The 13,685-nt window shown below is 40.6% G+C and overlaps 1 protein-coding gene across 1 annotated transcript; it reads left to right on the forward strand.

The window, feature by feature from the left end:
- Positions 1-8,392: 8,392 nt before the first annotated feature.
- Positions 8,393-11,823, forward strand: LOC132857256 (uncharacterized). Its single transcript, XM_060887271.1, has 6 exons — positions 8,393-8,639; positions 9,557-9,641; positions 9,747-10,091; positions 10,635-10,679; positions 10,860-10,895; positions 10,999-11,823. The coding sequence occupies exons 1-6, from the start codon at positions 8,625-8,627 to the stop codon at positions 11,076-11,078; spliced, it is 606 nt and encodes a 201-aa protein (XP_060743254.1). The 5' UTR covers positions 8,393-8,624; the 3' UTR covers positions 11,079-11,823.
- The last annotated feature ends 1,862 nt before the right edge of the window (positions 11,824-13,685 follow it).

Below are 13,685 nucleotides of genomic sequence, written 5' to 3' on the forward strand. Positions count from 1 at the left end.
AAAACATTTGGAGGCAAGTGGAGACGAGCAGAGCATGTGACGTCATCCGAATACTCCTGAGGAAGTTCCCCTCATTGGGCTGAGTGTTTTATGTTACATGTGTAGCGATTTTGGCTCGCGAACAAGGTAAATATTTATAAGTAATTATAACATGTTATAGTGACTCCTAAATATTTTAACCTTTAAGTTGAAATTGACGGTAATGGAATTAACGTTACACTTATTTGGTCTGTTCGTCCGGCGAACAGGCCGTGTAACCTTTATTAATTCTATGAAGGTGGTATCTTCCCGGCCGAGAAAGACGAACTTCCCTTTTACTTTATACCATAATATAAATTAAATTAACTTAATAGAGCATGTAGTTCAGACCAGATGTTGCAGGTACCTTACGTTTGTGAGCGATACTCAGAGACAATCACTTGTGGAACAAAAATATGGCGTTTTAATGAATGAGACAAACACAACATGAAGCTAACTACACAAACAAAAGAAGTAGAGAAAACAAAGATGAAAATAAAAATACACAAAAGAAATTAAAAGTGGGGAAAGGGAGGAAGAGACTGGAAAGAAGAAATTAGAGAAAGGAAGGAAAGGAATGGCAAGCTTAAACTTCAAAATTAAATCACACCCTAACTGGGAAATCGTCACCGGAAACTTAAATTCACCTTAAGACTCAATACAAGGTTCATACTTAAAATACGCATCTAAATTGGTTGGTAAAGGAAACGGTTACTTGCATTGGCTTGCTGCACAAGAGTCCGGATGCAACAGAGAAATCTCTGAAGAGTCAGTTAGGGTGGGGTCAGATGTTCTCCTGAAGATCAGAGCAGTTGTTGTTATTGGAAGTGAAGCTTGCTGGAAGTTCTTTGAAGGAAGATGGAGTCGTCTCCAAGCTGTTCCGAAAGTCTGACCACGGATTGGTGGTGTTTGTGATATTTTAACAGTCCCGAACTCCACCCATCTTTGGGGAGATGGCCAATACTACGGCCTGAAATTTTGGAGGGAAAAAATCCCTTTGTTTCATGTGTATGTGGGCATGGTTTGGGCTATAAAACTTAGAGGACTTTAAAGTTTTATCCAAGGTGTATTAAGACAGTATGGCACCTTTCGTGCTCAAATAAAATGCACCATTGTTTGAAAAATAAGTAACAGATAATTTTGTGGTCATTTGGATACTAAACATGAAGAGGAATGACGGCATAAATGAGTGGGTAAAATGGTTTTTACATCTTTTTGTAGCAAATTATCAACTCTACAAAAGTAGAGAACTTTATTGTTTGTGAACAAATGTTTAGTATGTGTTTGTTGGCCTTATTTCAGAAACTTTTCTTTTTCTTTTTTTTACTAAGCACGCATAAACATCATTTACTTGAAAATACAAACATGTACATACATTTTACTTACATAATATTGTAGCCCAGATTGTGCTGAATACAGTGTTATGTGATATTAACCATTAATATGTTTTGAAGTAACTGAAAAAACCAAATGTAAGAGCATGTCAGAACCTCTGCCAGTGTCCCAAAATGGTCAGACCCCAGAGGGTTAATGCAGTGTTGTGTTCTGGTACATAAATAAGATACACCCTTGTCAGGAAAGTAAGGAGCAAATAATTTTAAGTCAGTCAAGCCTTAACAGAAGAGACACATTACAACAGGGTTACAAGAATAAGACTCTTAGAGTATCATTATAATTGGGGAGGAGATACATACGAGTATGGGTTAATGTCGTGGGCTGTGGAGCATCTTATCTTGCTTGTTTTATTAGTAAAAGGAATGTCCCATTGTGTTGTGTGTGTGTGTGTGTTATGGTTTGAGGGTCTCTGTGGATTCACCCAGGAAGGCCAGGGGGTTATCTGGTTTTGGTTGTAGGATCCAGACATTCTGGGGCCAGTTGTGCGTGTGTGTGACACTGTGGAATGCAGCCCCTCAAGAAAACTGTAAACTGGATTGTTCATCGGTTGATTAAAGATGTAGATGCCGAAGTTTAAGAGGGGTGCCTGGGACATGAAATCTAAACGACCGGTACCAGACGCTACACATGTTCATGTTGTGCTAATTTTTAATTTTCACATGACATCATGTGACATCACATGACATCATCAGAATACTCGTGAGGAAGTTCCCCTCATTGTTCTGAGTGTTTTGATATGTCACATGTCTATGTTGGAAAAACGTTTTTGGATTTTGCATATATTGCGGGCAGGGCTGTGGAGTATCACCCTAAAGGAGCTGGCAGAGTTTGGTGTAGATAGTTCGAAAGCTTGCCGAGTTATAAACCTCCAAATTTTATAATGGGAGTCTATGGGAAAAAAGGCCATTTTGAGACCCGATACCGGAAGTACCGGTACTCGGATCGCTTAGAAAAGTAATAGCAACAAACTTCAGACCAGGATCTACGAGCATGTGGCTCAAAAGACCTAGGCCGCATTAAATTTTATAAATCTTTGTCTAAGCTTAAATAGGAAAACAGAATGTTGGCATATGAAATATGTGGAGAATATGAAGAAATAATGTATATACATAAATATACATATACCTAAATGTGTATGGTTTTTAAAGATTGTCCTTAAAGTGACCAGGTGCAGTATGGTGTGTACTGTAAATAGTAGTGTTACAAAGTCCAGAGTTACAGTGACAGTGGCAGTCCAGAATTAAAGTGTCCATGCAAAAAAGGGGGGGTGCATAGAACTGTGGGGAGGTCCAGTCCTAGATCCTGGGTGTCTCCTGGTTTAAGATCCGGATGGCATGCGGGAAGAAGCTTCTCCTCATCCTCTCTGTGTTTGCTTTCAAGGAGTGGAAGCGTTTCCCTGAACGCAACAAAGAAAAGAGTCCATTGTTGGGATGCTGAGATCTTTTACAATCTTCCTGGCTCTGGTCCGTCACCGCGTGCTGTAGATGTCCTGCAGGTCAGGGAGCTCAGTGTGGATGGTACGTTCAGCTGACCGCACCACCCTCTGGAGGGCTCGCCTGTCCTGCATGGTGCTGTTCCCGAACAAGGAAGTGATGCTACCTGTCAGGACGCTCTCAATGGTGCAGGTATAGAAAGTCTTTAGCACCTGAGAGGGTAGTTTGAAGTCCCTTAAGCGTCTCAGGTGGTACAGACGCTGCCGGGCCTTCTTCTTCGTGTTGATGTGACGGGACCAAGACAGGTCCTGTGTGATGTGAACACCTAGGTACCGGAAACTGTCCACTCTCTCTACTGGGGTCCCGTTGATGGTTAGCGGTTGGTATGACCACTCCTGCTTTGTGCTGAAGTCCACTATTAACTCTTTAGTCTTGCTGACGTTCAGGAGAAGATTGTTCTCCTGGCACCATCTCTCCAGGTTTTTAGTTTCCTGTAGGTAGGCCGTCTTGTCGTTGTTAGAGATCAGGCCCACCACAACAGTGTCGTCAGCAAACTTGATGATGGTGGTGGAGTTGGAAGTGGCCACACAGTCATAAGTGTACAGTGAGTACAGCAGGGGGCTCAGAACACAACCCTGGGGGACTCCAGTGCTGAGAGTGAGGGTGGATGATGTGTGTTTGCCCACCTGCTTGTGGTTTGTCTGTCAGGAAGTTGGAGATCCACTGACAGAGCGGCAGGCTGAGTCCCAGGACCTCCAACTTGGAGGTGAGCGTGGAGGGAATTATGGTGTTGAACGCTGAACTGTAGTCCACAAACAGCATTTTCGCATAATTCCCTTTTCTGCAGTCCAGGTGGCTCATCGTGGTGTGGAGAAGATGAGCAATGGCATCCTCAGTAGAGCGGTTCTGGCGGTACGCGAACTGTAGTGGATCCAGTGTGTCTGGTAGTGATGCAGTGATGAAGTCTCTGACAAGTATCTCGAAGCACTTCATCACTACTGAGGTCAGAGCTACAGGGCAGTAGTCGTTGAGGCAGGTGGGCTGGGATTGTTTGGGACAGGAACAATGGTGGACTGCTTGAAGCATGAGGGGACAACAGACTGTTCCAGTGAGAGGTTGAATATCTCAGTGAAGACCGGTGCTAGCTGTTCAGCGCTGGCTTTCAGAACCCGACCTGTGATGCCGTCTGGTCCTGCTGCCTTCCTGGTATTCACTCTCCTGAATGCCCTCAGCATGCATGCTGTTTGTGCCGCTAGCACTGCTAGCATGGTTAGCTGCAGCCTCGAAGCAAGCGTCCGCATTCCCCATTCTAGAAGCAGGTGTTCTATAGTCTGTAATGTTCCTTAGTCCCTGCCACAGGCTCCTAGAGCCAAGATGTTGGTACTGTGACCCTCCCGTAGCGCCGATTTGCTTCCTTCACCGCTCTGCGCACACTGTAAGACGTAGCCTTGTATTCGTCCATGTTCCCGGTGGCGAGCCCTGTGTTGTAGGCAGCGGAGCGTGATCTCAGAGCGTCGTGGATGGTTTTATCCACCTACGGCTTCTGGTTGGGAAACGTTCTGATGGTGGTTTTCTGCACCGTATCATCTGCTAGTTTCCCTATGAATCCCACATCCGCTTCTGTAAACATGTTGACATCAGAGCTGCGCCTGAACATGTCCCAGTCTGCGTCATCCAGAGCGTACTGCAGAGCGGCCACCGATCAGTCCCCAGCGCGCAACCTCCCTCTGAACTGGAGCTTCCTGTTTCAGCCTTTGTTTGTAAACAGGCATGAGAAAGATGGCGGCATGGTCCAATTTCCCAAACGGTGGACGTGATTGTGCCTTGTAGCTGTTCTTCAATGGTGAGTAGCAGTGGTCCAGTGTCCTTTTGCCCCTGGTGGGGCAGTTGATGTGCTGCTGAAAGTTCGGTAGTGCGCGTTTGAGGTTGGCACTATTAAAGTCTCCCACCACAATGAGCGCAGCGTCCCGATGCTGTGCTTGGTGTAGCGTTAGTGTGTCATGTAAGTCCCATACTGCAGTGTCCATGTCCGCTTGAGGTGGAATATAAACAGCACTGACTATGACCGAGCTGAATTCCCGAGCTAGATAGAAGGGCCGACATTTGATGGTCAGTAGCTCCAGATTTGGTGTGCAGGATCGTGTAAGAGGAACGATGCTTGCGCTGTCGCACCAGTGGTTGTTCACCATCAGACACGCTCCACCACCCCTTGACTTCCCCGACTCCAATGTTCTGTCCATGCGATGAACCAAGAAAAACTCGGCCGGCTGGATGGCGTGGTCCGGTACCGCAGGGTTCAGCCATGTCTCTGTGAAGAGAAGGTTGCAGTCCCGAATGTCCCTCTGAAACTTGAAAAAACCCTTTAAAATCCCCTGCCCTGAGGTCGTCGAGATTGTTTTCCAGAGACTGGACGTTGGCTAACAGGATACTAGTTACGGGAGCACGGTGTACGCGTGCCCTCAGCCTGTTCCTGACGCCGGCTCGTTTCCCTCGTGGACGCCGGTGCGGGTCGCATCCTATGTTCCCCCTCAGGATCTCGCTCGACCAGCATGGGTCCGAGTTTAAAAACGGTGAAGGGTGAGTGGATTGTACACCAATAGATATGAGTGTCTCTGTCATATCTAATGATGTTCATCTTCTGTAAGTAAAACTGTAGCTATATAAATAAAAATGTAAAACAAACAAAAAAGTCAAATTGTAACCGGAGCAGTCGCGACGGCAGCCGACCTCACTGGCTCCATCTTGGATTCCATGTGCACTTGGAGATGTGCACTCTCTGCAGAGCAGGTTAGCTTAGTGGGAACACATGGTCTTCAGACCTTAAAGACCTGCTAGGAAAAGATTTTGTTTTATGAGTTGCATTGCCTTCTTATATGTATATATGTATGTATATATATATATATATATATATATATATATATATATATATATATATATATATATATATATATATATAAAACATATTATATATAGTACATAATAAAATAGAAATTCATCTGTGCAGTGCTACTCTGTGGACACAACAACCTCCTCATCAATCAGAGGTGGGAGTAAGTCACACATGTGCAAGTCACAAGTAAGTCTCAAGTCTTAACCTTCAAGTCTCAAGCAAGTCCGAAGAAAATCATTTTTTGTGAGTCAAGTCAAGTCACTGCTTTATGTCAAGCAAGTCACTGGCAAGTCATACATATGTTTGATAATTTAACTAAATTTATATATTAAACTAAGTTAAATCTACAGTATTTATGGACTATATTATATGCATTTATTTTTAAAAGGTGTCCACATACAGGTGAGTTGTAAATACAATAAAAATCTAAAACTGAATAAAAATCAAAACTACAAAGAATAAAATGTAAATGTAGCTGAAATAAGGCCAACAGAAAAGCATGAAAAGTTTCAATATGCCTCAAACATGGAAAAAAGACCATGGAAAAGTATATATATATAAAAAATGCCATTTGGTTGCAAAGAAACCAGTGTACTTATATATATAAGTACACTGGTTTCTTTGCAACCAAATGGCATTTTTTGAACAGACATTCCCTTTTAATGGGACATGAACACATCCTTAAATTAGATCCTTCCATTTTAACAACAGAATAACAACAACAATCAATCACGTCAACCAAAAAACGTAAATTATTGAATCCCACAAACCTTGAAGTGAATTAACTATTGGGGGGAGGGAGAGAGAGAGAGAGAGAGAGAGAGAGATGATTGGAGTGAGTGTAATTCATTAATTAATAGGACAGTTCACCTAAAAATGAAAATATCTACGTGTTCATCTAAACAAAGAAATTTATACAGGTTTGTAACATCATGAGGGTGAGAAAATTATAAAAGTTTTTTTTTTTATTTTTGGGTGAACTGTCCCTTTAAATTGAATGTGTGTGCGTGTGCATCCCCATAAAAAATCCATACGCTTTTCACTCAAAGCCTAACACTGATGACCAATTACTGTATAAGTGCTACTGCAAAAAAGCTGACATTTCCACATAAACAGTGACCAACCATTTACACTACATTGCGCTTGCAAATGCGAGCAAATGCAATACATTTGATAGAACTTTGTCATTCAATTGTGAGCGATGTGGTCGCATACTGCTGTTCTTCTCTTCTCATCTTGCACAAAATCCTGGTACCTGAACTTAATTATTTTTGCTGTAGCGCCTTCCATGTTTCGTCACGACTGTTAAGGTTTATTAGTTAGTGCGCGCGCTCCCTCTGCGTGCCTGCTGCATCACGTGGTTAGATTACGTTCTTGCGTGCGTTTAAAAACAAAAACAAAAAAAACAAGTTATTTCGAGTCGTTTAACTCAAGTCCGAGTCAAGTCAAAGTCAAGTCGAGTCTTTTTTTAATATTTGTCAAGCAAATCTCAAGTCTCAAATGTGTGACTTAAGTCTGACTCGAGTCAAGTCATATGACTCGAGTCCCCCATCTCTGTCATGAATACACAATTATCAGACTGTATATTTATAATCACACCCTCTAGTGTCACCCAAATGAGGATGAGGTTCACTTCTGAGTCTGACTCCTCTCAAGGTTTCTTCCTCTTCCATCAAGTGATAATGATCAGTAAAATAAGACCTGAGCCAGGAGAGGGCTGTTCAGTGACTCCCTTTACATGCTGTCTGAAATACTACCAGTTTTGTTTGCTGCCTTTACATTATTATTAGTGGTCTGTTTTCAGGTGTGTGTGTGTGTGTGATCGTTATATTCGGATGCTCGTTTTTTTTCTCAATAGTTTCCAGGTGTTTCCAGGTGCGAGTGTCAAAAAGTGTCAATATGTGTAAATATTCTTTCATTAAATACAATAAGAGGGGGCACAGTGGCTTAGTGGTTAGCACGTTCGCCTCACACCTCCAGGGTCGGGGTTCGATTCCCGCCTCCACCTTGTGTGTGTGGAGTTTGCATGTTCTCCCCGTGCCTCGGTGGTTTCCTCCGGGTACTCCGGTTTCCTCCCCCGGTCCAAAGACATGCATGGTAGGTTGATTGGCATCTCTGGAAAATTGTCCCTAGTGCGTGAGTGAATGAGTGTGTGTGTGTGCCCTGTGATGGGTTGGCACTCCGTCCAGGGTGTATCCTGCCTTGATGCCCAATGACACCTGAGATAGACACAGGCTCCCCGTGACCCGAGGTAGTTCGGATAAGCGGTAGAAGATGAATGAATGAATGATAAATACAACTAGAATGTACATTTCCTGAAGAAAATGTGAATGGTGCTTGCACGTGGCAAGTTCCCCTCATCGTGCTGAGTGTTTTGATATATGACATGTCCATGTTGTGCTAACTTTTTGATTTCGCTTACTTTGGGGGCAGGGCTACACGTGACGTCACGTGACGTGACTAAAACATGCGTGAGGCAGTTCCCCTCATCGGGCTGAGTGTTTTGGTATATGACATGTCCATGTTGTGCAAAACTTATGATTTCGCTTATTTTGGGGGCGGGGCTACATGTGACGTCACGTGAATACCCGGTGGGGTGCCAATACTTTTGGACAAAAGTGTATTGACTGGGGGCCAATACTTGTGGAAACATTGGATTGATAGTGTGGAGTTGATAGTTACATGTATTGAGAGTGTGCTCTAAGTGATTTACTGGAAGCCATAAGCATAGAAAGAAATCAAGGGGAAATGAAGTGAAAGGGGAAACCCAGAATAATAAAGAAGTGAAACTAAAAGCTTTTACTACTGTATATAAAATGCAGCGCACACAAACACACACACTCAGTCTGTCTGTGTCTGTGCTCCTGACTGCAGGATAAGACTCGATCATGTCATTTGTTACAGTGAGTATGAGTGTTATTGCTTCAGAGAAACTTCGGGCTTGTGTGAGAGAGAGAGAGAGAGAGAAAGAGAGAGAGTGTGTGTGTGTGTGTGTGTGTGTGTGTGTGTGTGTGTGTGTGTGTGTGTGTGTGTGTGTGTGAGAGAGAGAGAGAGAGGAGCTCATTCACAGTACTGAACACACTGAGTTTATTCTCTACATGTTGTTGGGGTTTTTATAATTATTACTGCAGCTCAGTTCAGTTTAGTGTTTTATTGAGTTTTGGAGATGAGATCAGCTTCATGCTGCTAATGTAGACTGTATAAAGAGTAAAAAGACTGATGCTTTATAGCAATTCAAAAATATCTGTACATTAAATCAATCTTTAGCCTCTTAAAACTGTTTCGTTCAATTAATATGCATTTAAACCATTTGTGATAAAACTTGTTTAAATATTTTAACATGTACACTTGGAACTGGGTTCTTATTCTTGGCATCCTTATAAACTATTGCTGCTTAATATGAAAGTGAAAACATTTATTATTTTTATACAGGGAGTAAAACACACACTGGTGCCACAGGAGGAGAGGCCATTAATATCATGCTTTAATTTACTGTATATGTAGAATTTATCTGTGAGTGTGAGGGTTCTCAGAAAGTCTAGTTCTTTACAATAAAGAGGAAATGACACAAAAAAGAAAGAGGAATATGATTTAAAGTAAAAGTATCTAAAGTAAAATTATCTAAAGGGAAAGTCCCACATTGGGACAGAACCTGTAATGGAGAATTAAAGGTGTTTTTCTGCATTAACATACTGGGGTTTTTTGTCTTTATTTCATTGCTGTGAAATGAGAACTGTGCTGTTTGTTTGAATTGTGAAAAACTGGTTTATTTCTTACTATGTACTAATAATCAAAGTCTGTTTTTTTTATTTTATTTTAGAAAATTCTCAGACAAAACTCCATGATCTCCATTAAACATCATGGTCTCACTACTCCATATTGCATCATATGGTTGGTGAGTATAGGTATGTGTCCACTTTGTTAAAATACAGACAACATAAGACTCCAAACATGAAGAAATTGACTTGAAGTTGCTAAAATGACGTTATTATATTTAAAACGTTCCCCAGGCTTCCTCACAGCAGACTCTCAGATATCAGCTCGAGTGGGTTCCACAGTTATCCTGCCGTGTGAGTGGAGAGATGTCCATCTCCAGATACCTCATGTTCAGTGGAACACAGTTTCTGAGACTGTGTTTGAGAGAAAGGGTGTAGAGCTGTACGTGGGTGATGGATATCAGGGCCGTGTGGACGTTCCTCAAGACAAGCTGCTTAAAGGAAACTGTTCTCTGGTGCTGAAGAACGTCAGACTCAGTGATGCAGGCGTCTACGAGAGCTACCTGTCTGTGAGGCGCATGAAGAGAGCCAGCTCTACGAAATGGGTTTTAGTCCAGTGGCTCAAGCTCTCAGTCGATGGTACGTAGATATCAGAAACACACAGAGTTCTGGACTCTGATTGGTCTATATTGATGTCTGACAGGTTTATATCATTGTACTCGCCCTGATACGTTACCATAGTAACAGCCCACTCACAGGAATGTGTACAAGAGGCATTTCGCATAAAGAGAATAAAAGGAGATGTGTGTAAAGAGATATTTCTGTACAATGTGGTGAAGGAGTCTCCAGTGTCAGTGCTGTGTACCAGTCAGAGGTGAAACTGGAACTTTAAGTGCTGCAGCATCTTCAGGACGAAGGAGTTTACACTTATTTGTGGTTTCTCAGTAACAAGACAAAAATTTTGTCTTATTAAATTGATGAGAGAGAATAAACGAGGCTGGTGAAGGAACAAGGGTTTATCTGCTGTAATGTGTTTCAGCTCCAAAGTTTAGAAACCGAGAACATTCAGAACATTATAGTGAAACTCAGGAGATAAACACCACTGAAGAGTTAATGAAGGTGATTAATGGTGTTAAAAAATGGAATGTTTACATTTGTTTTTCCTTCTTTTCCCAACCAAAGAAACACCTGAAGAGACTTTACAGCACAGCTATCTATCTGCCAGAAGTGAGTGATTTTATTTCAGTACATTTTATTTAGAAAGATTAAACCAAAGATTTTGTTCTGCTCTCTGCAGTAATGTTCAGTTTCTTCCTCACACACTACTAGAATAGGTTTAAAGTGTTAAGTGTGGAGCATCATTAGATCTATGACAGTGTTTAACGTTCGTTTTCTTTTCCTCTTAAGAAACACCTGAGGAAGATTTAAATGCATGGATGACTGGTGAGTGCTGAGTTTAGAAAACTACAGAAACCTCTCAAATATTCCAGTGAAAATACACAATAATGGACAATAATCACTTTTCTGTTTTTCCTTTTCTCTCTAGATGATGCAGGAGTGACTCGTCCTGGACCTCAGATCATCCTCCTTTCTCTTCTTGCATGTTCATGTGTCCTTCACTTCTGAGTAGAAGCATCAAAGGAGCAGCGAAAATTACAGACACCTGGACATTAGAATATTCATTAATAGTTCAAATCTAATATTATATAAACTAATATAATTTATCATTTTTATTATTACATTATACAAATTTCAGCTTACGTTGCTGCTTACTGATGATTAACAGAGCGTAACCTGTGATAATGCACTGGCACTGGAGACTCCTTCCACATACATGAATGTAAAATGTAATGAACTGTTACTATAGAAACAATATTTATAAGAAGGAGCACTTTAATGATATCTGTGATACAAATTTATATAGTTTTTAAATATTATCCAAATTTGGAGCTTCTGTAATTTAGGTTAATGGAAAAAAATGTTAAATGTGATCACACACTACAACAACTACCTCATAAGCTTCCTTTTAAACAGTTGTTTAAAGTAAAAGAAAAAAAAGTAAAAAAAAAAAAAAAAGAAAAGCAAAACACCAGTTTCAAAGCTATAGTATAAGAAATTCAAATTCCAAGTCAAGAAGCTTTTATTGTCATTTGAACTCTGTTGCATTAGACAGTGAAATGCGACAACGTTCTACAGTATAATGGAGTCAAATAGAACAAAGACAGAGTTAAGGACTTAATTTAGTCCTAGAAACAAAGTGTACAGTATCTGAGCAACGTGGTGTAAACAATGAGACAAAAACATATTAGAAATGAAATGAATAATGTGTTTAATTTTATTTGTATTAAAAAACTTTTTCTATCTACTTTTATATTTTTGTTAATAATATAATCATATTTATTTTACTTTTCATCTTCTGATAGAATTTATGTTAATAATTCATCTTCACACTTCACATAACCAACACCATGAGACTCATATCATATGATTTCTAAACAAATTCCCATGAATTAAGAAGTCAGTGATTTTTCATTGTATTTTATAGATATCACTTAATATACAACTGTATATAAAATAAAAAAAATGAGTATATACACATTAAATAAGTAGAACTGTACCTTGGTGTATACAGTCATGGCCAAATTTGTTGGCACCCCTGAAATTTTTCCTGAAAATGTAGTATTTTCGGTGAACCAGTCACCATAATTACACACAGTTATTACTGTTTAACTGCAATAATAAACAGTAACAAAGAATTTTAAACAACGTGCAATAAAATTTTTAAAAACGTGCTATATTACCTGTGTGCAATATGTCTGTTAGCGTAACTACTGTACTTACTCATGCTCTCTTTTTTCTTCTTTGTATTTATACATTGTGTTGTGTTTATACTGTATATTATATTATGTCTCTATTATTTTATATTTGCATTTCTTTCTCTTTGCTGCTTATCTTTATCTTATTTCTCACAGAAAAGTATTGTGATTAAACATGTTTTGCTATACACATGTATCTTTCCTTTGTGTGTATTGAAACAACACAAAAAAATAGAGGAAAAAGCAAATTTGACATAATTTCACACAAAACTACAAAAATGGGCCAGACAAAATTATTGGCACAATTTCAAAATTGTGGATAAATAAGTTTGATTCAAGCATATGATGCTCCTTTAAACTCACCTGGGGCAAGTAACAGGTGTGGGCAATATAAAAATCACACCTGAAAGCAGATAAAAAGGAGAGAAGTTGGCAAGAAGAACAGAAAAAGGAGAAGAGAACTGTCTGAGGACTTGAGAACAAAAATTGTGTAAAGATCTTAAGGTTAAAAGTCCATCTCCAGAGATCTAGATGTTCCTTTGTCCACAGTGCGCAACATGATCAAGAAGTTTGCAACCCGTGGCCCTGTCGCTAATCTCCCTGGACGTGGACGAAAGAGAAAAATTGATGAAAGGTTGTGATGCAGGATAGTCCGGATGGTGGATAAGCAGCCCCAAACAAGTTCCAAAGAAATTCAAGCTGTCCTGCAGGCTCAGGGTGCATCGGAGTCAGCAGAAACTATCCGTCAACATTTGAATAAAATGAAACGCTACTGTATGCCAGGAGACCCAGCAGGACCCCACTGCTGACACAGAGACATAAAAACGTACGTGAGTAAGCCAAAATCCTTCTGGGAAAATGTCTTGTGGACAGATGAGACCAAGATAGAGCTTTTTGGTAAAGCACATCATTCCACTGTTTACCGAAAATGGAATGAAAAGAACAAAGTACCTACAGTCAAATATGATGGAGGTTCAAAGATGTTTTGGGGTTGTTTAGGTGCCGCTGGCCCTGGGTTCCTTGACTGTGTGCAAGGAATCAAGAAATCTGAGGATTAGCAAAGGATTTTTGGTCACAATGTAGTGCCCAGTGACAGAACGCTGTGTTTGCGTCTGAGACAATGGGTCTTCCAGCAGGACAATGAACCTAAACATGCTTCAAAAAGCACCAAGAAATGGATGGCAACAAAGCGCTGGAGAGTTCTGAGGTGGCCAGCAATGAGTCCAAATCTAAATCCCATTGAAAACCTGTGGAGAGATCTTACAATTGCTGTTGGGAAAAGGCGCCCTTTCAATATGAGAGACCTGGAGCTGTTAGCAAAGTAAGAGTGGTCCAAAATTCCGGGTGAGCGATGTAAGAAGCTTATTGATAGTTATAGGAAGCGATTGCTTTCAGTTATTTTTTCCAAAGGGTGTGC

This window comes from Tachysurus vachellii, chromosome 14 (assembly GCF_030014155.1).
Source record: "Tachysurus vachellii isolate PV-2020 chromosome 14, HZAU_Pvac_v1, whole genome shotgun sequence".
NCBI lineage: Eukaryota > Metazoa > Chordata > Actinopteri > Siluriformes > Bagridae > Tachysurus > Tachysurus vachellii.

Excerpts from the sequence above, each read along its gene's own strand:
- LOC132857256 (XM_060887271.1), top strand. Across the intron at positions 10,680-10,859 it reads CAGCTATCTATCTGCCAGAA|AAACACCTGAGGAAGATTTA; the intron begins GTGAGTGATTTT and ends TTTCCTCTTAAG. Across the intron at positions 10,896-10,998 it reads TTTAAATGCATGGATGACTG|ATGATGCAGGAGTGACTCGT; the intron begins GTGAGTGCTGAG and ends TTTTCTCTCTAG.